The 26,448-nt window shown below is 44.8% G+C and overlaps 1 protein-coding gene across 1 annotated transcript in view; it reads right to left on the reverse strand.

Annotated features, from left to right (window-relative positions):
• The window catches only part of CAP2 (cyclase associated actin cytoskeleton regulatory protein 2), a 225,896-nt gene that overhangs the window by 127,456 nt on the left and 71,992 nt on the right, over positions 1-26,448 (reverse strand). Inside the window, exons 2-3 of the mRNA XM_075314722.1 lie at positions 15,748-15,880; positions 643-743 (exon numbers count right to left, since the gene is read on the reverse strand). Of these exons, the coding sequence (XP_075170837.1) occupies positions 643-743; positions 15,748-15,871 (225 nt within the window). The 5' untranslated portion in view covers positions 15,872-15,880. The remainder of the gene's footprint in view (positions 1-642; positions 744-15,747; positions 15,881-26,448) is intronic.

Genomic DNA, 26,448 nt, shown 5'->3' on the forward strand with positions numbered 1-26,448 from the left:
CGGATAACACACATGTGCCATAAACACGGCACACGGAGGGCAATACGCACCTTTGACACGTCCGTGAAAAACGTGCGTGATTTTCACGGACGTGTGAAAGAGGCCTGGAAGGAAGTGCAAATCAAAAAAAGCCCCAATGGCCAGTATGAAAATTGAATTTACTAATTTTGTTTGTTAGTAAAGATTGGGGCATAAGAAAAAAAAAATAAAAATGTTACAAAAACCCCAAAAAGCTTTTAATTGCATTTTTTTTTTATAATTTTTCTTCCAAATATTTTGACGTTTGTCTGTTTTTCTTTATAGCTATATACAATGTATCAACACTATCAAATCAGCGAATACATACAACAAATCAACATTTTTTTCAAGTCAATTTCACTATTATATATTGTCATATTATACTCATCTTTTTCTACTTTGAAAGCAACAGCGATTAGATCCAACTACTCAAACTGCAAGCCATGGCTGAGGAATGTAATTATAATGAAAATTGGCAACTGCTATGAGCAATGAATGACAGTTAGCTGGAATGAAAAGCCAAGTCGAAACAAAACAAAGTCCACATAATAATAACTGTAAAAACATAGCTCTTATTTGTACTGCAAATAAGGAGCTATCCAATAAAAAAAAAATCAGACTTACGTGAGTTTCTACATCTCCACCAATAATCTTGCTGTTTTTGAGATACTGTTCCAAGGGTCCACTCAGCAGGACGTCAAATGATTCTACATAGGGAACCACACCTAAAAGGTACATAATAGAATAAAGCATATCATGAAATGTGCTCACACTATGATACAATAGTAATACCCAAACAGTACTGATGTACAAAAATGTAAGCAACTAAAGGACCATCCTCCAGTTATTTCTGTAGATATGTTCCATAGTGAGTATAGTTTCCCATGGATTTTAGATTCCTACCTCTTGGTTGGCAGGCTATCTTACCCAACTCTGCCATACACAGGAACGCTTGTTTTTCTGTATTCTTTATGAGAGCTGTTGTCAGACATCACTTGTGGCTGTTAATCTCTTTGACGACAAAAGGATTGGCAGTTCTAAATCGGACATGCCTAATCCTTATCTCCCCCAATATCATCATTAGACTGTTGGCCAAACCAGCTGATATCGGTGAGTTCTGACTACGTTCCTCAAATATGAAAGTCTTATATTCCCTACTAAGATACATTACACCGTACATACACAATAGATGTTCATCGACCAAACTGGCAGACTATCTAAAGGGTATGGATCCATTCTGAGTCTCCAATGGTGGCAGATGTCACGGGTGTGTCTTGGGTGACAGATAGATTGGGTGACAGGTTAAAGAAGGTCACAGTGTTAGGCTGCGCAAACTGCTCCCTGACCTTCTACTATTTCTGCTTGTTTTTTTCCCTTTCCCTTTAGGACCCTATGGAGTTCCTCAGTCTTTACGTTGCATTTCATCAGCACTTCCCTTGATGTCTTTATATACCTTCACTTACTATTACTTGGTGCTGGTGATAGCTCTTATACCCTTAACAAGTCTTCAGTGCAAGCACTTGGCTTGCATACATCTGGAGATTCTTTGTGGATATTGCAGTTCCTCTCCCCGAGTCATCTGGAAATAAGGTGTTTGTTCACTTTCTCGCTGTTTGTTATCCCTGTGTCTTCTTTAGTGCTAAGTGAGGTTGACTAAGTGCTCATCCCATCCACTCCACTCATAGGGCCTACTTAAGGATCAGCCAGTGTCAGATATCTAGCCCGGTGCATTGTGGAGCCTATCTAGGGGGGTGAGGGAAGCCTGGGCCCAGTGGTTGGCTTGGTAGGGGGTCACCATCTCCCCCTTCCCTACACACAGGGTTTCCCTTTCGCCGTTTGCTTGGCACTTACTCATACCTAGCATGAGAGTGGGGGGACACAAGTATTAGGGGAAAAAAAATTGGTAGAGGAGCCTTAAAACAACTAACTCCATTCTTCCTATTTAAAAAAAATGTATTTGGGGAAATCATAAGAGATAGCTTTTAGCTTAATGAGAATTTTTCCAACAGTGATCTAATGTATATTACCAAGCTATGGGTGTATGTACAGTTATTATATTAAAGTAATCAGGGCTTTTATTAAAATCATACAACCCCTTCCTGACCAGGCTATTTTTCATTTTAGTTTTTCATTCCTGCATTCCACAAGTCATAAAGTTTTTATTTTTCTATGAACATATTGACAAAGCCATATGAGGGCTTGTATTACGTGAGATAACTTGTATTTTTACATGACATTTAATTTACCATAGATGTATAGATATAGTCAACATTTATATGTACTGAAAATTGGAAAAATAATTCTTGTGTGGTGGAATGCAAAAAGCATTCACTGTGTAGTAAAAATGGCATTTATTTTGTTCAGTGCAGCACTGCAATCAAGAAATTCCAAATTAACACTACTCTTAAGGTTTAACTTTCTTAAAAAAGGTAGTATTAAAAAATAAAAAAAATATACAGTGTATATATGTATGCAGTATATATACTGTATATGGTATATATATATATATATATATATATATATATACTAGCTGTACTACCCGGCTTCGCCCGGGTTAATAAATGTTGTTAACAAATTAGAATGTATTAACAAAAATGTATTCTGCACACATAAGCCACAAAATAAATAGATAGAAATGTAATTATTAAAAGGCGAAAACTAAGCTAATAGAAGCATTTCACAACATATATTTCAACACCACAGATATTCCACACAGATTTAACTAAATTGGCCAAGTAATGTGCGCCGTCTGTCTCTTTCCAGGTCTGTCTCTTTCCACGTCTGTCTCTTTCCCCATCTGTCTCTTTTCAGGTGTCTCTTTCCAGGTCTGCCTCTTTCCTCGTCTGTCTCTTTCCCCGTCTGTCTCTTTCCCCGTCTGTCTCTTTCCCCATCTATCTCTGTCTGTCTCTTTCCCCGTTTGTCTCCTTCCCCGTCTGTCTCTTCCTCCGTCTGTCTCTTTCCCTGTCTGCCTATCTCTTTCTTTGTCTGTCTCTATCTCTCTGTTTCTTTCCCCATCTGTCTCTTTCCAGGTCTGTCTCTTTCCCAGGTCTGTCTCTTTCCCAGGTCTGTCTCCCCATCTCTTTGTCTGTGTCTTTTCCTGTTTGTCTCTTTCCCTGTCTGCCTGTCTCTGACGTTCTCTTTCCTTGTCTGTCTCTATTTTTCTGTCTCTTTCCCCGTCTGTCTCTATCAAGGTCTGTGTCTTTCCCCATCTATCTTTGTCTGTCTCTCTGGCTGTCTCCTCCTTCCCTGTCTGCCTGTCTCTGTCCCTGTCTGCATGTCGGTCTGTCTCTTTCCCCATCTGTCTCTTTCCAGGTCTGTCTCTTTCTGTCTCTTTCACTGTTTGTCTGTCTGTCTCTTTCTCTGTCTCTCTCTGTCTCCCTCTATCCGTCTCCCCACCAACATCTTATTACTTCACATATAAGCTTCGTATATTATGAATGTCCTTTGTTCCTATAGCAACCAATCACAGCTCCTACTAATAACCTGTAGTCCCAGGCTCCATTTACTTTAACAGAGGCATGTTTTTTGGAGAGTAACTGTAAAGCGTGGGCTTAAATTTTCCTGTCAAAACATAGTTTACGACGTTCCCTGGGTCATATGAGGTGTCTGTGCAAAATTTCGTGATTGTAAATGTGACAGTGCGGATACACTTTTCGTTTCACTTTTCCCCATTATGTAGATAGGGGCAAAATTGATTGGTAAATTGGAATGCGCGGGGTTAAAATTTCACCTCACAACATAGCCTATAACGCTCTCGGGGTCCAGACGTGTGAGTGTGCAAAATTTTGTGGCTGTAGCTGCGACGGTGCAGATGCCAATCCCGGACATACACACACACACACACACACACACACACACACACACACACACTCAGCTTTTTTTATATATATATATATATATATATATATATATATATATATATATACTATATCCGGTATATGGCTGCTAATGATTGATGTGATATGAGGTATTCTTTGGAGTTTAGTGCAGTTGTCTCATCTGGTTAAATGGGTAAAATCACAAAGTACTGCTGCATTCTATCATACATGTCAGGCTTTCTAGGTGAGCAGCAGACGTGTGCCTGCTTTACCCAGTAGAGCTGGTAAGCCCTGCTATGGAACTGGCTGGATTCCTCGATCTCCAGTTCCCTTTCACTTCTATGGTGCTGCAGAGACAAAGCTGCCTAAGGCCTAAAACACACTTCCGCAAAAAAAAACGTCTGTGTGACACGGTCCGTTTTTCGTGTCCGTGTTCCGTTTTATTGGGGCGTTTCTCAGGTACGTATGGCATCCGTGTGGTGGCGTATGCGAGCCGTGTGTACGTGTAAAATGTCCGTGTTTGTGTGTAAAATGCCCGTGTATGTGTATGTGGAATGTCCGTATGGAATGTCCGTTTGTGTGTTGCACAATGTCGTTGATACATGTCGGCTGACAGCAGACAGATGCGCGATGAGAATGAACTCGGGTGAACTTCACCCGACTTCATTGTCATGCCGCGGCTCTGTCTGTGTGCTGCGTACTGATTAGCGGTCACCTGTGAAGGATTCACCAGTGACCGCTAATCCCCCGAGTGACTGAAGTGACCAGCCCTCTCTCATACTTACCGCTCCCCGATCACCAGCGCGGCGAGGAACAGCTGTGCAGAGAATACGCGGCAACAATTACTTTGAATATGCCGGCCGCTCATTAATCAATCTCGTATTCCCTGCTTTCCCCACCCACAGACGCCTGTGATTGGTTGCAGTCAGACACGCCCCCCACGCTGAGTGACAGCTGTCTCACTGCACCCAATCACAGCAGCCGGTGGGCGTGTCTATACTGTGCAGTAAAATAAATAAATAAATAATTAAAAAAAACGGCGTGCAGTCCCCCCCAATTTTTTAATACCAGCCAGATAAAGCCATACGGCTGAAGGCTGGTATTCTCAGGATGGGGAGCCCCACGTTATGGGGAGCCACCCAGCCTAACAATATCAGTCAGCAGCCGCCCAGAATTGCCGCATACATTATATGCGACAGTTCTGGGACTGTACCCGGCTCTTCCCGATTTGCCCTGGTGCGTTGGCAAATCGGGGTAATAAGGAGTTTTTGGCAGCCCATAGCTGCCAATAAGTCCTAGATTAATCATGTCAGGTGTCTCCCCGAGATACCTTCCATGATTAATCTGTAAATTACAGTAAATAAACACACACACCCGAACAATCCTTTATTAGAAATAAGAAACACTAACAAATTGCCTTGTTCACCAATTTAATAAGCCCGAAAAAGCCCTCCATGTCCGGTGTACTCCAGGATGGTCCAGCGTCGCATCCAGCTCTGCTGCATGAAGGTGACCGGAGCTGCAGAAGACACCGCCGCTCCTGTCAGCTCCACGCAGCTAATGACGGGAATAGCGCGATCAGCTGTATTCAGCGTTGGCCGCGAGTAACCTCAGTGACAGCTCAGCTGATCGCGCTATTCCCTTCATTAGCTGCGTGGAGCTGACAGGAGCGGCGGTGTATTCTGCAGCTCCGGTCACCTTCATGCAGCAGAGCTGGATGCGATGCTGGACCATCCTGGAGTACGCCGGACATGGAGGGGCGTGTCTGACTGCAACCAATCACAGGCGTCTGTGGGTGGGGAAAGCAGGGAATACGAGATTGATTATTGAGCGGCCGGCATATTCAAAGTAATTGTTGCCGCGTATTCTCTGCACAGCTGTTCCTCGCCGCGCTGGTGATCGGGGAGCGGTATGAGCCGGGGGAAGAAAAAAACCGAGCGCCAATGTAAGTATGACTGAGAACAGCAGAAAAAAGGTAAGTATACTGAATTTAATTTAAAAAAAAATAAAAATAAGATCGCTAGTGTAAAAACGAACACGCACGAAATGTGCTGAACATGGACATACTCCGTGTGCGGTACATGCAGGCACGGACCATTAGACTAAAGCGGGTCCGTGCCTGCGTGCTGCCGGCCAAAAACGAACATGTCGTCCGTGTAGAAAAGCGCACACACGTACTTACCACACGGTCACACGTTACGTGTGATTTTACGTGTGTCTGCCATCTACCATTGAATAACATGGGTCTCCGTGTGTACGTGTCTCCGGTACATGCAAATACGTACCGCACACGTACAAATTAAACGGATGTGTGTTGCGGGTCTAAGTTTGCACCTTGGGGGAATACTCAGTTCAATCAATGGCGCAACCATACTATTAGTCTGATCTGTCAATCTTCAGAAGAGCACCCCCTCCCCAACAAGCAGGAAGCCGATAGGGTGGAAAACAGTGCGCTCCCGAATAAAGAAGATTATACAAACCTTACTGAGGACTCTCAGTTCTTTTAAACAAACTTTTTTATACAAACCTTTTAATGCAAATAAAAGTTAAGTGACAATAATACCCTCCTTGTGTTAAACGCTTCACACACTGACACAATGGCCCTCATACATCAAAAGTGGCGATTTTCTCATTGGTCTTGATAAGGGGTAAGGTAGAGTGAGACGCTCCTGATTCATGAATCTGATTCATGTGTGCCACGCCAGAGATCTTATTCCAGTGTGGGACTGGAGTGGGATTTCTGGTGTATAGAACTCCATACCTTGCCATGCCTCTATTCTGCCCAGCTCCTCCCATTTTGGTGGAGCTGAGAGAAACTGGTGTGAAAACACCAAAAGTCAGCAAATTTTTCTTTTACTGCCTGTATTTTCTATGCAAACATACATGAAAGCTGCTGTCACAATGTGTTTTGATGTGTCTATTTGCAGTATATCTGAAAGGTCCTGATACATGTGGCAAGCATCTCTAGAGGTTTCACGATCCCAATAAAAGTCCAAAAGAGTGTCACCTTGGCCTTAATCAGGCTGCTGTATGCATATGCCAATATACCATTTTGGGGAGTGCATACTTCAGGACAGATTACTGCATCTGCCAAAAAACATATATTATGAAAATCTATCTATCTATCTATCTATCTATCTATCTATCTATCTATCTATCTATCTATCTATCTATCTATCTATCTATCTATCTATCTATCCATCTTTTCTATTAACATGGGAACCTATAGACACCAGCTTAATACATTCCAAGGTACAAGTGCATCTCAATAAATTAGAATATCCTCAAAAGGTTAGTTTATTTCCGTAATTAAATACAAGAAGGGAAACACATATATTATATAGAGTCATTACACACAGAGTGATCTATTTCAAGTATTTATTTCTGTTATTGTTGATGATTATGGCTTACAGCCAATGTAAACCCAAAAGTCATTATCTCAGAAAATTAGAATATTATATAAGACCAATTTTTGGCGCCTACTGTACAGTAAATGCACTCAATAATTGGTCGGGGATATTTTCGCATGAATAACTGCATCAATGCGGCGTGGCTTGCAGGTGATCAGCCTGTGGCACTGCTGAGGTGTTATGGAAGCCCAGGTTGCATTGATAGCAGTCTTCAGCTCACCTGCATTGTTGGGTCTGGTGTCTCTCATCTTCCTCTTGACAATTCCCCATAGATTCTCTATGGGGTTTAAGTCAGGTGAGTTTGCTGGCCAATCAAGCACAGTGATACTGTGGTTGTTAAACCAGGTATTGGTACTTTTGGCCAGTGCTTATTTTGTAAAAAAAATATTTGCTGGTACGCATCTCTGAGGCGAGGAGCGGTGGGGGGGTGGTGGTTTGAGGGTGCTGTCAGGCGCGCTGCCGCCCAACATTAAGTAGCGGGGTGTGCCCGGTGCCAGTGGAGAGAGTGGACGGTCATGTGAGCACAAGTATCAGATTTGTACACTTCTAGCCACATTCTGGTTTGATGTGTCCAGCCTCAGTCAATTCATTTTCATTGAGCATGTCTGTTCAGCATGTGACCACATCTATGTAAATCGCATACTTGCAGCTTCATAACCTCCCCCTCTCACCGCCGGCACCAGAGAATCCTGATAGCGTGCAGTGTGCACACTGTGAGAATTCAGAAGGCTGCAGTCACAGAGTGACACAAGGAGTGACTGCAGACTCATCACAAATGTGAACAACCCCTTTAATGCTCCTCACAACATAAATAAAAACATAGTAACCCCTTGTCAGAGGGCACAAGACTTTATTAAAGAGATTATCCACCACTTTAACATTAATGACCTTTCCTTAGGATAGGTCACCAATGTCTGACTGGTCGAGGTCCGGCACCTGGCACCCCCGCCAATTCCTTACACTAGGTGCCGGTGGTGGCAGGTGGCCGGAAGTGCTCAGTTCTGGATCTGCTCCGTTTTCTCATAGTGATACCAGTCTCCTATTAAAATCAATGAGGCTGATGTGCAGTACCCGGCTACAGACACCATCAGAGGACCGAGCAGATCCAGAAATAAGCATTTCCGGACACCTGCACCATAATCAGCTGATCAGTGGGGGTCCCATTGCGCTCACATCAGACGCAATGCACAAGAGGGACCAAGGCCTAATAATAAGACATAGTCAGTATCACAAATAAACATTTACATTCAAGTACCTTATAGATGATGTTGTCTCTGAGTCATTAGTTTCTATTCTTCATCTTGTCCTGATGCCATGATGACTTTTCACATTCACATCTCGTCTCTGCAGATTTCCATCTTCTCCGGTCTTCTGTAACACATCCCGACACGATGCCCCTAAAATAGCAGAATGATTATAATACTTCTACTTAAAAATATCTGCCCTACGCAGTGCCCCAGAATAAATAATGGCCCAAGTATTCTCTGCACAAAATATGACCCACACTGTCCCTCTTACGGTGCATGCCCTCCATATTCCCTCTTTCCAAACTGAGCCTACTGTTTACAGTGTCCTTTACACTGTGTCCCCTTATACTGCACCGTCTTTATACTGTGCCCTCATCACACTCCCCCTCCTTGCTATAACCTCACACTGTCCTCCCATTCTGCCCCCTCTCCATACCCCCCCTCCATTACCCAGTCTTTATTCTGTGCCCCTCACATTCTTCTCATCCCTAAAGGGGGCTTTACACGCTACGACATCGCTAATGCGAACTCGTTGGGGTCACGGAATTGGTGACGCACATCCGGCCGCATTAGCGATGCCGTTGCGTGTGACACCTATGAGCGATTTTTCATCGTTGCAAAAACGTGCAAAATCGCTCATCGGTGACATGGGGGTCCATTCTCAAAAATCGTTACTGCAGCAGTAACGAGGTTGTTCCTCGTTCCTGCGGCAGCACACATCGCTCCGTGTGACACCGCAGGAACGAGGAAGCTCTCCTTACCTGCCTCCCGGCTGCTATGCGGAAGGAAGGAGGTGGGCGGGATGTTACGTCCCGCTCATCTCCGCCCCTCCGCTTCTATTGGGCGGCGGTTCAGTGACGCAGCTGTGACGTTGCTGTGACACTGAACGAACCGGCCCCTTAGAAAGGAGGCGGTTCGCCGGTCACAGCGACGTCGCCGGGTAGGTAAGTAGTGTGACGGGTCTGGGCGATGTTGTGCGGCACGGGCAGCGATTTGCCCGTGTCGCACAACAGATGGAGGCGGGTACCCACACTAGCGATATCGGTACCGATATCGCAGCATGTAAAGCGGCCTTTACTGTCTCCGCACTACCTCCTGTGTATCCATATACATTTCCCCTCACTCCCCATCCTGCCCACTTGCTCCTCATACCATGTCATTCTTTATTCTGTGTCCTCAAAATTTCTTTCCATTTCGCTCCACATCCTCTCTGTCCCCATGCATGAAACCCCATCCTCTCTGTCCCCATGCATGAAACCTCATCCTCTCTGTCCCCATGCATGAAACCTCATCCTCTCTCTCCCCATGCATGAAACCTCATCCTCTCTCTCCCCATACATCACCCCTCATCATTTCTCTCCCCATGCATGAAACCTCATCCTCTCTCTCCCCATGCATGAAACCTCATCCTCTCTCTCCCCATACATTAAACCTCATCTTCTCTCTCCCCATACATCACCCCTCATCATTTCTCTCCCCATGCATGAAACCTCATCTTCTCTCTCCCCATGCATCACCCCTCATCCTCTGTCCCCATGCATGAAAACTCATCTTCTCTCTCCCCATACATCACCCCTTATCCTCTCTCCCCATGCATGAAACCTCATCCTCTCTCTCCCCATACATCACCCCTTATCCCCTCTCCCCATGCATGAAACCTCATCCTCTCTCTCCCCATGCATGAAACCTCATCCTCTCTCTCCCCATACATGAAACCTTATCCTCTCTCTCCCCATACATCACCCCTCATAATTTCTCTCCCCATGCATGAAACCTCATCCTCTCTCTCCCCATGCATGAAACCTCATCCTCTCTCTCCCCATACATGAAACCTCATCCTCTCTTTCCCCATACATCACCCCTCATCATTTCTCTCCCCATCCATGAAACCTCATCCTCTCTCTCCCCATGCATGAAACCTCATCCTCTCTCTCCCCATACATGAAACCTCATCCTCTCTCTCCCCATACATCACCCCTCATCATTTCTCTCCCCATGCATGAAACCTCATCTTCTCTCTCCCCATGCATCACCCCTCATCCTCTGTCCCCATGCATGAAACCTCATCTTCTCTCTCCCCATACATCACCCCTTATCCTCTCTCCCCATGCATGAAACCTCATACTCTCTCTCCCCATACATCACCCCTTATCCTTTCTCCCCATGCATGAAACCTCATCCTCTCTCTCCCCATGCATGAAACCTTATCCTCTCTCTCCCCATACATGAAACCTCATCCTCTCTCTCCCCCTACATGAAACCTCATCCTCTCTCTCCCCATACATGAAACCTTATCCTCTCTCTCCCCATACATGAAACCTCATCCTCTCTCTCCCCCTACATGAAACCTCATCCTCTCTCTCCCCATACATCACCCCTCATCATTTCTCTCCCCATGCATGAAACCTCATCCTCTCTCTCCCCATGCATCACCCCTCATCCTCTGTCCCCATGCATGAAACCTCATCCTCTCTCTCCCCATACATCACCCCTTATTCTCTCTCCCCATGCATGAAACCTCACCCTCTCTCTCCCCATACATCACCCCTCATCCTCTCTCCCCCTACATGAAACCTCATCCTCTCTGTCCCCATACATCACCCCTCATCATTTCTCTCCCCATGCATGAAACCTCATCCTCTCTCTCCCCATGCATCACCCCTCATCCTCTGTCCCCATGCATGAAACCTCATCCTCTCTCTCCCCATACATCACCCCTTATTCTCTCTCCCCATGCATGAAACCTCACCCTCTCTCTCCCCATACATCACCCCTCATCCTCTCTCCCCCTACATGAAACCTCATCCTCTCTCTCCCCATACATCATCCCTCATCCTCTCTCCCCATGAATGAAACCTCATCCTCTCTCCCCATACATCACCCCTCATCATTTCTCTCCCCATGCATGAAACCTCATCCTCTCTCTCCCCATGCATCACCTCTCATCCTCTGTCCCCATGCATGAAACCTCATCCTCTCTCTCCCCATACATCACCTCTTATCCTCTCTCCCCATGCATGAAACCTCACCCTCTCTCTCCCCATACATCACCCCTCATCCTCTCTCCCCATACATCACCCCTCATCATTTCTCTCCCCATGCATGAAACCTCATCCTCTCTCTCCCCATACTCTGTCCACAGATCGTTCCCTCCCCATCCATACTGTGTATATACATATTGCCCCCTCCCCACCCTCTATCCCCCCCATAGTGTGCGCACAGATGGTTCCCTCCCCCACCCTCTTCCCCCCACATGTGTCCACAAATAGTTCCCTCCCCCCCTCTCTCCCCCATACTGTTTCATAAATACTCCCCTCTTATCCCATAACGTTCCTCCGTCCGTGTCTTCTTCAGCTCCACAGTGGAGCACTTCTCAGCATTTCTCTGCCGCCTCCGTGCTGTGGTCCTTACTTCCGGGTCAGCAGTCTGATCAGCTGACCTGATCACATGACAGCCGTCGCGCTGACCCGGAAGTCAGCGCCGGCGTCACCGTTTCAATTGTCCTCGCGTCTGACAGATACTAGGATAATTGAGCAGTGGGAGCCGCGCGCTGCAGCTTCTATGAGTGCGGCTGTCAGCGTGACAACTGCGCTCAGAGAATAGCGGCTCCCACCCGGCAGACTTCCACATCAGGCAGCCCGATAGCGCCCCCTGGAGACACCTCTGGCTTGTGCCTTCGCTCCACATGGCTAATTTGTATAGTTTACAAATTAGCCATGTGGACAGAGCCAGAGGTGCTCTTCAGATTTTCCGGTACGCCGTACCGGCGCGTACCACCGCAAAAAAAGCCCTGCTTTTGGCAGTGTGGAAAGGTGCTAAGTCATGCTGGAAAATGCAATTTCATTCTCCAAAAAGCTTGTCAGCAGAAGGAGCATGAACTGCTCTAAAATTGACTTTGGTCTTAATAAAGAACAGTGGACCTACACCATCATTGCAGGCTGCAGTTATCCCAGTTGCTTGTGCGCCTTTTTCCACACTTTTTCCTTCCACTCAACTTTCCATTAATATGCTTGGGTACAGCATTCTGTGAACAGCCAGCTTCTTTAGCAATGACCTTATGTGGTTTATCCTCCTTGTTGAGTGTGTCAATGACTGCCTTCTGGACATCTGTCAAGTCAGCAGTCTTCCCTATGATTGTGTAGCCTACTGAACCAGACTAAGGGACCATTTTAAACACTTGGAAGTCTTTGCAGGTGTATTGTGGTAATTATTCTAATATTCTGAGATAATGGATTTTAGATTTTCTTTGGCTGTAAGCCATAACACTGATTTTGCTACTGAGAGAAAAAAATGGGATTTACAGTAAGTTAAATACGCTGATTCCAAATATGAACTCCAAATTTACCTGGCACGTCTACATTTAAGTTATGCATGTAAAGCCTATATTTACTCATTATAATATTAATGCATAAAATTATGTTGAAATATTCTTGCGGACATGCCTGGACCTGTCTGGACTAGCTGAAACAGGTTTATCGGCTGATGTCAGCAGTAACTATATAAGGCTAGCTGGACAGAGTTTGTAAAAGAGATCGGATCTGTTATAGTTATAGCAGTTTATAATCTTAAAATGGATAGACACAAATGTGTTAACGATCCAAATAATTTCTGCTACATATGTGGCAAATACACTACTCATGATCAGTGCAAGAATCTCAGAAAGTGAGTGCATTTTACTTACAAGTATTACTTTGACTGTCAAATTGGAGATCAAGATAAAAGCTGGGCACCTCCTATTTGTTGCACTGTGTGTTATACTGGGCTAAGGGTACGCTCACACGAGCGTGAAAATCGGACGAGTGCAATGCGAGAAATTCTCGCATTGCACTCTGACCAATGTTAGGCAATGAGGTTGAGCTTTTGGTCAGCTTTTCTCGCATCCAGATTCTGGATGCGAGAAAAGCGGCAGCATGCTGCGTTTTGCTGCTACCGCCGTATCTCTCGCACCCATTCAAGTGAATGGATGCGAGAGATACATCAGACTGCACTCGGATGTTATCCCAGTGCAGTGCGATATACGCACAGGCTGACAATGGAGGAGATGGGAGGACTAACCCCTCCCTCTCCTCCGCAGCGCCCTCCCTCACCTTCACAGCTGTGACCCGATCGCAATATCGGGTTACAGTCGCATGACACTCGGTTCACGCTCGCAGCAGAGCCTGAGCCGGGGGACATTAGCATATCGCATCCGATGCTCTCGCATCGGATGCCATACGCTCGTGTGAGTCCAGCCTAATGGGGAACTACTGCTGTTTTTTGCAACGGAATAATATGACCACTCACAAACATGAAAGCAAATGCCTGAAGCACTTCTGACAGTGCTGTGGGCATTGCTCAAGTAAGATTTTAAGACAGGATTAGGGAACTTCTTATAATTTAGTTGTTCCATGACATTTTCATAAACTCTTTGCTACGAAAACTTTGATGTAGATCAGGTTACTGTAACTCGTTCTGTACGAATTTATTCAATGCTTTCAAATTACTTCATACATTTGTGCAAACTTAACATCTTTCCGACATTGGACGAACTCGGTACATTCTGCTTTATGTCGGTATACCCAGTGCTGGCTGCCGCGGGCAGCTGGCGGTGAGTCATGCACATGTCAGCTGATTTGAACAGCTGACATGTGCGGCTATCAGGCACGAGTGGATTCACGTTCCACTCGTGCCTATTAACCCCTTACACCGCGCTGTCAAAATGTCACAGCACGGTGTACATCTCAGCCGTGGTAGGCATTCACTTATCCGGCGGCGCCATTGGAAGTCACATGACATGATCACGTTGATCCGATGGTTGTCATGGTGGCACAGTGTCATGTGATAACTCCTGTAGCTATCATGAATCACTTCCTTTTACACCCGGCAGACTGTTGTGTGTGAGAGTAAAGCAGCCTTTCTGTAGATCTCAGGTGTGCAGCTGTGATCTCCAGGGAAGAACAAGCGATCAGACTGCTGATCCTAATAGTCCCCTAGGGAAACTAATGAAAAAAAAAAGTTCAAATCACCCCCCATTTGCCCCATAAAAAATTAAAGGGTTAAAAAATGTAAAAAATATACACACACTTGGTATCACCACATTAAGAAATGCCCGATCTATCAAAATCTAAAATTAATAAATTAATCTGATTGGTAAACAGCGCAACAGCAAAAAAATTCCAAACGCCAAAATTATGTTTTAGCCGTCACAAATTTTGCGCAAAATGCAATAACAGGCGATCAAATCAGAACATCTGCGCAAAAATGGTACCATTAAAAATGTCAGCTCGAGACACAAAAAATAAGCCATCACTGAGCCCCAGATCCCAAAAAATAATAACGCTACGGTTTTCGGAAAATGGTGGAAAGAGTGCGCCACTTTTTTTGGACAAACGTCTGAATTTTTTTAACCCCTGAGATAACAGTAATCCTATACATGTTTGGTGTCTACAAACTTGTGCCAACCTGAGGCATCACACCGACACATCAATTTTACTATATAGTGAACACGTTGAATAAAACCCCCCGAAAACAATCGTGAAATAGCACATTTTTTTGCAATTTTTAAGCACTTGGAATTTTTTTGCCATTTTCCAGTACACTATATGGTAAAACGTTTGGTTTTATTTAAAAGTACAACTCATCCAGCAAAAAATAAGCCCTTATAATGCAAGATTGATGGAAAATTAAAAAAAACGTACGGCTTTTGGAAGAAGGGGAACAAAAAACAAAAACGTAAAAACGTAAAATCACCAGGGGGTGAAGGGTTAAACATAACAAAATTTCCTGACGTGTTACAACAATTCTGACTTCGGATTTGGATTATGCACACTCGGTTTAGTATAGAACAAAAGGTTTCTGCGCCGTAGCAGACAAAAAGTTATTTTTTGTTGTGCAGTGTAATCATCAACATTAAAAGAAATAAACATTTGAAATAGATCACTCTGTGTGTAATGACTCTATATAATATATGGGTTTCCTTTTTGTGTTAAATTACTGAAATAAATTAACGTTTTGAGGATATTCTAATTTATTGCGATGCACTTGTAGTTTAATGTGGAAATAAAACCATTGTAATGATCGAGATACTTGCAATGATTTCTTATATGCACAATAGGGAGTGATATATCATATTGCACACATTGTTTGTCACAATCTCCAAACCCCCTAAATTAAATTTATGGGTGCACTCTTGCATTACATTATTCAGATCTTGTTATGTCGCCAATATAAGACTCTCGGGGAGGCTCCTGTTTATACTTGCTATAGACATCTTACCTCCATTTATCCCATTAACAATATCATTCCCTGTGGACTTTGAAAAGCCAGACGTGGACAAGACTGTTTCAAGTCGAATCACAGCGCTCTCCAACCTGTCCATTAATCCGTGCACCTCTGCCATCCTGATCACCTGCAATAGAAATGTACAGAAGTTCATATATCAATTACAATTAAAGAAATGTTACTATTCAGCTAACACAACATTAGAGCATCACTTGATAAATTAAGGTTTCCCATAACTTCTCCCAGGGATTACACTACGTAGAGGACATAATTGTATTACATCATTTCAGGTACTTCCACTTTTCCTCAAGAGAATGGCAACAAACTTTCAAGAAATGTGGTGGGCCTGTGTAAGGCTACTTTCACACTTGCGTCGTTTGGCAGCCGTCGCAATCCGCCGCTTTGGGAAACAGCGCAACCCGTTAATGAATGTGCGCTGTGTTGCTTCCGCCGGGCGGAAAGAATGCAGCATGTAGGGTTTTTCTGCGCTTCCCAGAGTGTAAAAAAAAACGCAATGTGTAGGATCTTGTCGGCGTCCGTCATTGTTATAATGGAAGCCTATGGTGGCGGAATTCGGCGGAATCCGTCATTTTACGGATTCCTGTGACGGATCCATCTTTACAGAACTGAGCATGCTCAGTTGAGTAAGTCGCTGAAAAAAAAGCTACAACGGATTGCGTTGTTTTGCTGGATCCTTCGCATCAGTTGTGCCACTATATGCAACGCATCTGTTACATCTGTCACACAACGCAATGCGATGGATGCCGCACAACGCAAGTGTGAAAGTATCCTTATCAAGTCTCAACCCCCTTTATTGTCCATTTCAAATAATGGGACAATTAGGAGGGAGTACAGACCCAGACAGCTTGGTGTGGTGATTCCTTCAGGTGCCATAGTGAGCTATTCTCTGTACATATGCTATCCAATGAAGCATAGTAACAGAATTTCTGTTGGGTATGTACAGAACTCCTCTATATCTCGGTATCAGATGAGGCCTTATAATTATCCTTTTCTGTCCATGTAAATATATTTTAGATGGACAATTGAAAAGTAGCAACATGTGCACCTAAGGGAACCCACGATGTGTGCTTCCGCACAGTTCCAGCAAAGTGGATGGTATTTATAGAAATGTCATGCCCATTGTGCTTCTTATTTTTACGTCTTAACCCTGAGCGATTTTCCATTTTTCGTTTTTGTTTTTTTGCTCCCCTTCTTCCGAGAGCCGAACCTTTTTAAGTTTTCTGTTAATCTTGCCATATGAGGGCTTGTTTTTTTGTGGGACGAGTTGTAATTTTAAGTAAAACCATAAGTTTTACTATATAGTATACTGGAAAACAGCAAACAAATTCCAAGTGTGGAAAAATTGCAAAAAAGTGCAATTGCATGATAGTTTTTTGGATGTTTTATTCACCGTGTTCACTATGTGGTAAAACTGATGTGTCGCTGTGATGCCTCAGGTGCATATGCATTCGTAGACACCAAACATGTATAGATTTACTTTTATCTAAGGGGTTAAAAATATTCAGAAGTCTGTTCCAAAAAAGTAGCGGACTTTTTGCGCCATTTTCTGCCACCCATAGCATTCTCATTTTTAGGGATATGGGGCTCATTGACAGCTTATTTATTGCGTCTTGAGCTGATGTTTTTAATGGTACAATTTTTTTGCAGATGCTACATTTTGGTCGCCTGTTATTGCATTTTGTGGAAAATTTGCGACGACTAAAAGAATGTAATTTAGGTGTTTGGAATGTTTTTTCCTCTACGCCGTTTACCAATATGATTAATTGATTTTATATTTTCATAGATAGGACATTTCTGAATGTGGCGATATCAAATGTGTGTATATTTTTTTTATTTTTGTAACCCCTTAATTTTCATTGGGGCAAATGGGGGGGGTAAATTAAACTTTTAGGTTTTTTAATTTTTAATTTTTTAAAACTCTTTTTTTTATTTTTTATTTTAGTAGTCCCCCTAGAAGACTATAAAGATCAGCAATCTGATCGCTTGCTCAGTTCTTCTGATTAGAGCTGCTCAGATCAGCAAAAATGCTCGTCTTCTGTTACAGCAAGCACACTGCCGGCTGTAACAGGAAGTGAGTCATGATAGCGACAGGAGTCATCACATGACCCTATGCTACCATGGCGACCATCAGCTTCCCGTGATCATGTGCCGCCCCCGTGTCAGCAGCCGGGCTGCTCGAGTTCGGATCCGCGGCGGCTCGAGGGGCGTCCGGACTCGGGGGTCGTGCGGCCACTCGAATGAAGGGGCTATTTACAGGGGATTATATTTAGAGTTTGTGATGCCACCTGTGGTATGTAGTAATTAGGAGTACCACCGCTGCAACCGGGAGTACCCGGGGGTGATGGAATGGGGCAGCCAAGTGTTAGAACCCTCCACGGGTAGGGGGAGATGCCCGGGACTCGGTGATGGTGGTTGGGGAGTGCCTTGAGGAGCCAAGAGGGACACTTTCGTACTCACACAGTCCATAAAGCTGACACCAACAACTGGATAAACCAAGGTTTTGGACACCTCTGCCGCTGAGGGGAGCTAGTTTGGGTCCCGTCCCCGATGGTGTTGCCTGGTGATCTGTGACCTTCCTCCTGGCACTTAGTTCACTTCTTGGTTGTCCCCGGTAGCATAAAACAAGTCGGGTCCCGCTCCCCAGTGTGACTAACTGTGGGAGCTTGCTCTCAGGGTTCACGCTTGGGATTGCCTGGGCCGTTTTTAGTGGAAAGTCCTATCCCACTCGTTGCGCTAATACCCCGATTTTGGAGCTGGTGGAGAGCGGATCTTGAAGGCTCTGTTCTTGTCGAGTCAATTGTCAGGTTGCCTGAAGCTACTCCCTGACCTACGGTCCACGTATCCCGCCGTGCCCTGGTCCCAGCCCTGTGATGGTACAAGGCCGCCGGCTGTCCTCCCCGACAGTTCCGTGCCCCTTGTCACGATCCCCTGCGACCGGGGGTCCATCTCCTACTAGGCCCAGACCACCGTCTACCACCTAGTAACTTCCAAGGAGCCCGGCTCCTGACCTCCTCTCTCCCTCACTCTCCACTAACACTCTCCTACTGACCTACTCCTGACACTCCTGACCTCCCCTTACCAACCCCCCAAGTGGGCGACCATATTCCACTCAGGCCGTCCACTGGTGTGTCTGGTGGGTGTGGTGCAGAGTGTACCTAGGACTTTAATTGGCTGATGTAGGCAACACCATGTAGTTGGGGACCCATAACCAAGGAGGAGGTGGTTATTGCACAGAAAGGCAGATTGCACAATACCCTGTGATGACCTGATAGTCCAGGGCATCACAATCATGTTACGGGGTCTCTGATGGCAGCGGGTAAGTGTGCGTTACCCGTTGTGGCCATTTTGAGAACGCGATTTAAGGGGATATCAGGCGCAGGTGGATCTGTGATGCACACAAGTCTGCTTTTCAAATCAGCAGATATGTGCGGGGATCGCCAGCGAGCGGTGATCACCCGTTCATGATTTAGGATGTACCGTTATGTCCTCTGTCATGAAGGAGTTAAACTCACCTGTGGTGCATTTTTCAAATCCTCAGTATATTAATTTCTTATGCGAGTATGCTGAATTAATTGTGCAGATTTTCCCCATAGACTTGCATTAGAGACAGAAAATTTGCAAGTAAAAGACGCACATGTATTTTTAGTGCCTGTCCTCTGTGAAAATGCATAAAAAAGCAGGTAATCTGCACCTAAAAATGTCAATAAAATGTTGTCAAAGCCAAAAACCAGGAAATTTCAAAAAACAAAGCAGCTTTATATCAGGCATGACACAAGAGACAAAAAATGCACACAAAAATGCAATGAGAAAACCCAAGTAAGGGCTCATGCGCACGTAACTGCTGAATATTCTGCAGCGATTTGACACCACATGTGCACGTCAAATTGCTGCAGAATCACTACATAATGGATGCAGGTTTTTTTGTAGAAAAAAGCCGATTACATGCGCTATGGCTGCTGCCGCCACCATAGACAGAGTGGGAGCTGCATCCATAGCGGAATGACATGCTCATTTTATGAACGCACGGATTTGAGTCAAAATTTTAGCACCCAAATTGCTGCGTCAAAAAAGCATTGTGCGCACGTCTCATGCACATTCTATGAAGATTGTGCAGGGGACGCAGGATGAATGCATTTACGCAACATGCGTTCGAGCCGTAAGGCCTTGTGCGCATTAGAAAAAGGATTTTTCTCAAGAAATTTCTTGAGAGTCTGAAAGATTACCGCACTTGCATTAAAAATGCACCAATAATGTACCTATGTTTTTACCACTTTTTTGTGCATTTTTTATGCGTTATTGATGCGTTATTTCTCGCAGGTTGGTCCCTGCGTTTTTTTACCATTATCTATGGCAAAAAACGCAGGTACCTGCAGAAAAGAAGTGACATGCTCATTATTTTTCTCACGAAATTCTGCAGAAAGAATGTTCTTGAGAAAAAAGCGCAGTGTGCGCACAGCTAGTTTTTTTTCCCCATAGGTTTTGCTGGGAAATGTCTGCAGAACCATTTTCTCAAGAAATTTCTGCAGCAAAAAGCAAAAAAGCGAGGGTAAAAACGCAGTGTGCGCACAGGGCCTAAGATAATTTACGTAATAGGTGCAGAAATTCTGCAACATCAAAATCTCAAAAAAAAAATGGTGGTGGGAACGTAGCATAAGTCCTGGAAGAGATACTGTGACGTCCTCAGGCCTACCAATACATGTCTAAAATCCATCAGCGATAGCTAATACATTAATACTATCCTGGAGCTTAATTTTTGGCAGAATATCGCAGTTTACCTTTCATATATTTCTGAACCAATCTATTATTTATATCTGTTACAATTAGAGGAATGCTTAGTTTTGCAGCAACAAAGTAAAGTAGAGAAAGCTAGCAGCTTCTTCCTCATCTTCGTTACGTTAAGTTCGCAAGAGCATATAAAAAGATCATCCTGCTTTCATTCAGAAAACTCAGACGATTTTTTTCCCCCACGTTTTTATACAGCAGCAATTATTAAAAATTTAAGAGACAAAATACCCTCCAACAGCGTGTAAGACGCTTTACTATTCTGCACTATCATATCATCTATACATCACAGCAATCTGATTTTTCTAGTAATCTTATGGTGACTTTTGACAGTATCACCATCTTAAACCCATATCATGTACAAGAATCTATTGTGTCTGACGAGACCCAAATATAGGGGTTGAAACGTTAACATTTTTCTGGACTGCCTGTATAATAAAATCCTTCCATCCATTTTGAAGTGCCAAACTCTTCTTTTATTTATTGGAATTCTTACATCTTGTCAAATAGTAGGAACTTGGTCAATGTCCCATGCAATCAAACCATTTGTATGTACCAACCAGCTTCTGCTTCCTTCAATGCATCATTCACAAACAAACCAGTCAGCAGAAATTTAGGTCTATAGCCTATATCTCCACCCTGAAGCAATTAGATTAGAGAAGCATACTAAAGGCCACGTCACACTAAGCAACATCACTAGCAAGATCGCTGCTGAGGCACAACTTGCTAGCGATGTTGCTGTGTGTGACATCCAGCAACAACCTGGCCCCTGCTGTGAGGTCGTTGGTTGTTGCTGAATGTCCTGGACCATTTTTTAATTGTTGCTCTCCCGCTGTGAAGCACACATCGCTGTGTGTGACAGCGACAGAGCAACAACTTAATGTGCAGTGAGCAGGAGCCGGCTTCTGCAGATGCTGGTAACCAATCTAAATATCGGGTAACCAAGAAGCCCTTTCCTTGGTTACCCGATATTTACCTTTGTTACCAGCGTCTGCCGCTCTCACGCTGCCAGTGCCGGCTCCCTGCTCCTTGCACACGTAGCTGGAGTACACATCGGGTAATTAACCCGATGTGTACTGTGGCTAGGTGTGCAGGGAACAGGGAGCCGGCACTGGCAGTGTGAGAGCGGCGGACGCTGGTAACGAAGGTAAATATCGGGTAACCAAGGAAAGGGCTTCTTGGTTACCTGATGTTTACCATGGTGACCAGCGTCCGCAGAAGCCGGCTCCCTGCTGCCTGCACACGTAGCAGAGTACACATCGGGTAATTAACCTGATGTGTACCATGGCTAGGTGTGCAGGGAGCCAGCGCTAAGCGGTGTGCGCTGGTAACCAAGGTAAATATCGGGTTGGTTACCCGATATTTACCTTAGTTACCAAGCGCAGCATGCGTCCACGTGTAGCGACACTCCAGCGATCCCTGCCAGGTCAGGTTGCTGGTGGGATCGCTGGAGCGTCGCTTAGTGTGACATCTCACCAGCGACCTCCTAGCAACTTACCAGCGATCCCTATCAGGTTGTATCGTTGTTGGGATCGCTGGTAAATTGTTTACTGTGAATGGGCCTTAACAGTCTGGATGTTTGCAATACACAGTCCCGAGCCCACAGAGTATGGACTATCTTTCCATCCAGGAGCCCCGCTGGAGCCATCGCTTAGGAGCAGTGGAGGAGCACTTACTGCAGAGGCCACTGTAGAGCTAGGCATCACCAATTGGATACTTACAGGAGAAGTACACAACAGAATGAAATTTCAGTAATGTTGCTAATAATACCATTACAAAGGTAAGTTTTAACACAAGGTCTCCATCCCTGTCAACAGTTATCGAAAGTCAAAATTACTAATAGACTTCTTTTAAGGCTTGTTTATGAGACAGGACAATCTAGCAGGCACTTAAGTCTTAAGGGTGCTTTACACTCTGCGACATCGCTAGCGATTGCTAGCGATGTCGAGCGCGATAGCACCCGCCCCCATCGTTCATGCGACATTTGGTGCTCGCTGCCGTAGCGAACATTATCGCTACGGCAGAATCACATGCACATACTTTGTCAGCGACGTCGCTGTGACCGCAGAACAATCCATCCCTCAAGGGGGAGGTGCGTTCGGCGTCATAGCGACGTCACTGCGGTGTCACTAAGCGGCGGTCCAATAGAAGTGGAGGGGCGGAGATGAGCGGGACATAACATCCCGCCCACCTCCTTCATTCCGCATTGCCGGTGGACGCAGGTAAGGAGATGTTCGTCGTTCCTGCGGTGTCACACATAGCGATGTGTGATGCTGCAGGAACGACGAACAATATCGTACCTGTGGCAGCAGCAATATTAAGGAAAGGAGCGACGTGTCAACAATCACCATTTTTGAACGATTTTGCGATCGTTGCTCGTCGCTCCTTGGTGTCACTGCTGCGCTGTCGCTACCGGCGCCGGATGTGCGTCACCAACGACGTGACCCTGATGATATATCGGTAGCGATGTCGCAGCGTGTAAAGCACCCTTTAGTGCTTTTGTCACTCAGCTCTCTGAAACGGCAGTACATTACAGACCTCATGAAATTCTCCCCTAAAAGCAACGCATTATGTGAAAAATGTCAATTTTTTTTCAAAGCATATGAAGTGCTACAGAAAAAACTGTGCTACATCACAGGCATGTGGCGGTCCACCCTGCTCCTTAGAAGTCAAGGGACACCATAATACAACTTGGCGATTGTATGCAGAAGTACATTTTAAATGTACATGAGTTTTTCGACTACAAAACAATGTTAGCTGGTGACTTTTTATTCTAGAGAAATATTTTTCTATTAGGTAATCTTTTTGTAGCATTCAAACAATGTGTGGCTCTCAACAGGAGAAGCAATACCAATGCCCACTGTATCTCTCTTTTTTTTAGTTCTATACACTGGATAATGACCATTATTTTGCACCTTTGAACTTACTGAATTGAATGGAAGCTAAACTGTGGTATTTGAGAATGACCACTAACCAGTGTATAGAGCTTTTATGAAGAAGGGCAGTGTGTAGGGAATTTTGTGGAGTGAGGCAGTGTATGGGGCACATTACAGAGAAGGGCAGTAAGGGGGAATACTATGGAGAAGGGCAGTGTGTAGGGAATTTTGTGGAGTGAGGCAGTGTGTGGGGCGCATTACAGAGAAGGGCAGTAAGGGGGAATACTATGGAGAAGGGCAGTGTGAGGAAGACATTATAAAGTGGTGCATTGTGGTGGATATAATTGAGAGATTCAGAGTGGGGGGATTATTACACAGATAGCCAGTGTGGAGTGATATTACAGAGAGGTGCAGTGTGGGGGGATATTTTGTGCAGGTAACACATTTAGGGGCAAATTATCCAGGGTTGCAGCATAGGAGATATTTTTTTATTTATGGAGCAGTATGAAATGCTGCAGAAGACCAGAGAAGAGGGAAGCCTGGAGAGATGACCTCAGGACATACTGTATATCAGGACATATACCAGTACTATGCTTTTTGTATGGTCTGTAGTCTCACGATCACTGGTAACAAAAATTCTCAGTATTTCCTTACCTTTCTTAAGCACATACTGGGAATTGCAGGTTCACATGATACAAACATATACAGTATGGAGCTGATCTGAGCTGATCTGAAACTACAATTGATCACTGTACTAAGCTTGGTGATGTATTTCCTATACTGACAGTAGTTTTGATGATGTACTCATGTAGTGATGGTTGTTCTGGCTCTTCATTCATGTACTGATGGTGTTTCTGATCAGGTAGCTGTAGAATGGACGGCGGGGTGCTTTGATAGTCGCAGCGGGTAATGCTGTATGGCCGCAGTGCAGCCCTGGATCAGCACTTTGCACCACCGCCGTTCCACTACAGGGGAAGGGTTGCTGGGACCTGTGATGGGGGACACCCACTTCCAGGCCGGAGGTCAGTTCTGGTACTAGCTTCTTCAGGGCCATTTCACAGCTGCCAACTGCAGCAGGCCCCAATGTTCTCAAACACCACACAGTGACAAGATTCTTCTGAACCAAAACTTTCACTTTAATGAACATAGTCATAAATGGTCTTACATCTCCCTAGTGGCGGGCATATCTTATTTCTTTTACAACGGTAGATACTTCAAATTACACAGTCCTGTGGACTTCCACTCCCGTTCTTCACTGTGGTCGCCATTAGCCACCAGAGTTACTCTCACTTCCCTGGCACTCTGTTCCTACACCATGTGCAGAATTATTAGGCAAGTTGTATTTTAGAGGATTTTTTTATTATTGATCAACAACTATGTTCTCAATCAACCTAAAAGACTAATAAATAGCAAAGCTTAATTGTCAGGCTACCACCAGGAGGAGCTGGAGCCCTGCAGAAAAAGACACTACACAGAGCTGAATCAGCATGGAGGTGGACACACAGTGTGGGCTGGAGCACTGCCCTGCAGAGTCAGCCAGAATACAAAGGCCACGGCGTGGGGGTGATGGTAAGGTCATACACAGTATGGTGATAAAGAAGACTGGAGGAACGAGCAAAAGCGGGGTTGAGGTCAGGCCGAGGTCAGTACCAGAGGAAGCAACCGAGTGGGGAGGTAGGAAAGGGGGAATGACTGGGGCTATTGTGGGAAGGAAGGAGGTGGGACGGAACACAGAGCACAGGGGAAGGACAGATCAGGAAACACTTACAGGGACCAGCAATCACAGGCAAAGCAGTGCTAAGCTTATAGCCGACACTGGTTCACCAAAGATGAAAGAATTTAAAGCATCCAAGCTCCGGAAGTGAGGCCCGAGAGAAGGCTCCGCCCCCTAGCCATGTGGATGGGGTGGTGGAACCATGACATTAATATTTTTGGAAGTTGGAGTGGTTTTTTTTTTTAGATTTGGCTATCTTAGGAGGATATTTGTTTGTGCAGAATTATTAGGCAACTTAATAAAAACCAAATATATTCCCATCTCACTTGCTTATTTTCACCAGGTAAACCAATATACTGCACAAAATTTAGAAATAAACAATTCTGATATGCAAAAACAAAACCCCAAAACATTAGTGACCAATATAGCCACCTTTCTTTATGATAACACTCAACAGCCTACCATCCATAGATTCTGTCAGTTGTTTGATCTGTTACGATCAACATTGTGTGCAGCAGCCACCACAGCCCCCCAGACACTGTTCCGAGAGGTGTACTGTTTTCCTTCCCTGTAGATCTCACATTTTATGAGGGACCACAGGTTCTCTAGGAGGTTCAGATTAGGTGAACAAAGGTGCCATGTCATTATTTTTTCATCTTTTAGATCTTTACTGGCCAGCCACGCTGTGGAGTAGTTGGATGCATGTGATGGAGCATTGTCCTGCATGAAAATCATGTTTTTCTTGAACGATACCGACTTCTTCCTGTACCACTGCTTGAAGAAATTGTCTTCCAGAAACTGGCAGTAGGTCTGGGAGTTGAGCGTCACTCCATCCTCAACCGGAAAAGGTCCCACAAGTTCATCTTTGATGATACCAGCCCATACCAGTACCCCACCTCCACCTTGCTGGCGTCTGAGTCGGAGTGGAGCTCTCTGCCCTTTATTGATCCAGCGTCTGGCCCATCAAGAGTCATTCTCATTTCATCAGTTCATAAAACCTTTGAAAAATCAGTCTTAAGATATTTCTTGGCCCAGTCTTGACGTTTTATCTTATGTTTCTTGTTCAAAAGTGGTCGTTTTTCAGCCTTCCTTACCTTGGCCATGTCCCTGAGTATGGCACACCTTGTGCTTTTTGATACTCCAGTAATGTTGCAGCTCTGAAATATGGCCAATCTGGTGGTAAATGGCATCTTGGCAGCTTCATGCTTGATTTTCCTCAATTCATGAGCAGTTATTTTGCGCCTTTTTTGCCCAACATGCTTCTTGCGACCCTGTTGGCTATTTGCCATGAAACGCTTGATT

Source organism: Anomaloglossus baeobatrachus, chromosome 6, assembly GCF_048569485.1.
Source record: "Anomaloglossus baeobatrachus isolate aAnoBae1 chromosome 6, aAnoBae1.hap1, whole genome shotgun sequence".
In the NCBI taxonomy this organism is placed as follows: domain Eukaryota; kingdom Metazoa; phylum Chordata; class Amphibia; order Anura; family Aromobatidae; genus Anomaloglossus; species Anomaloglossus baeobatrachus.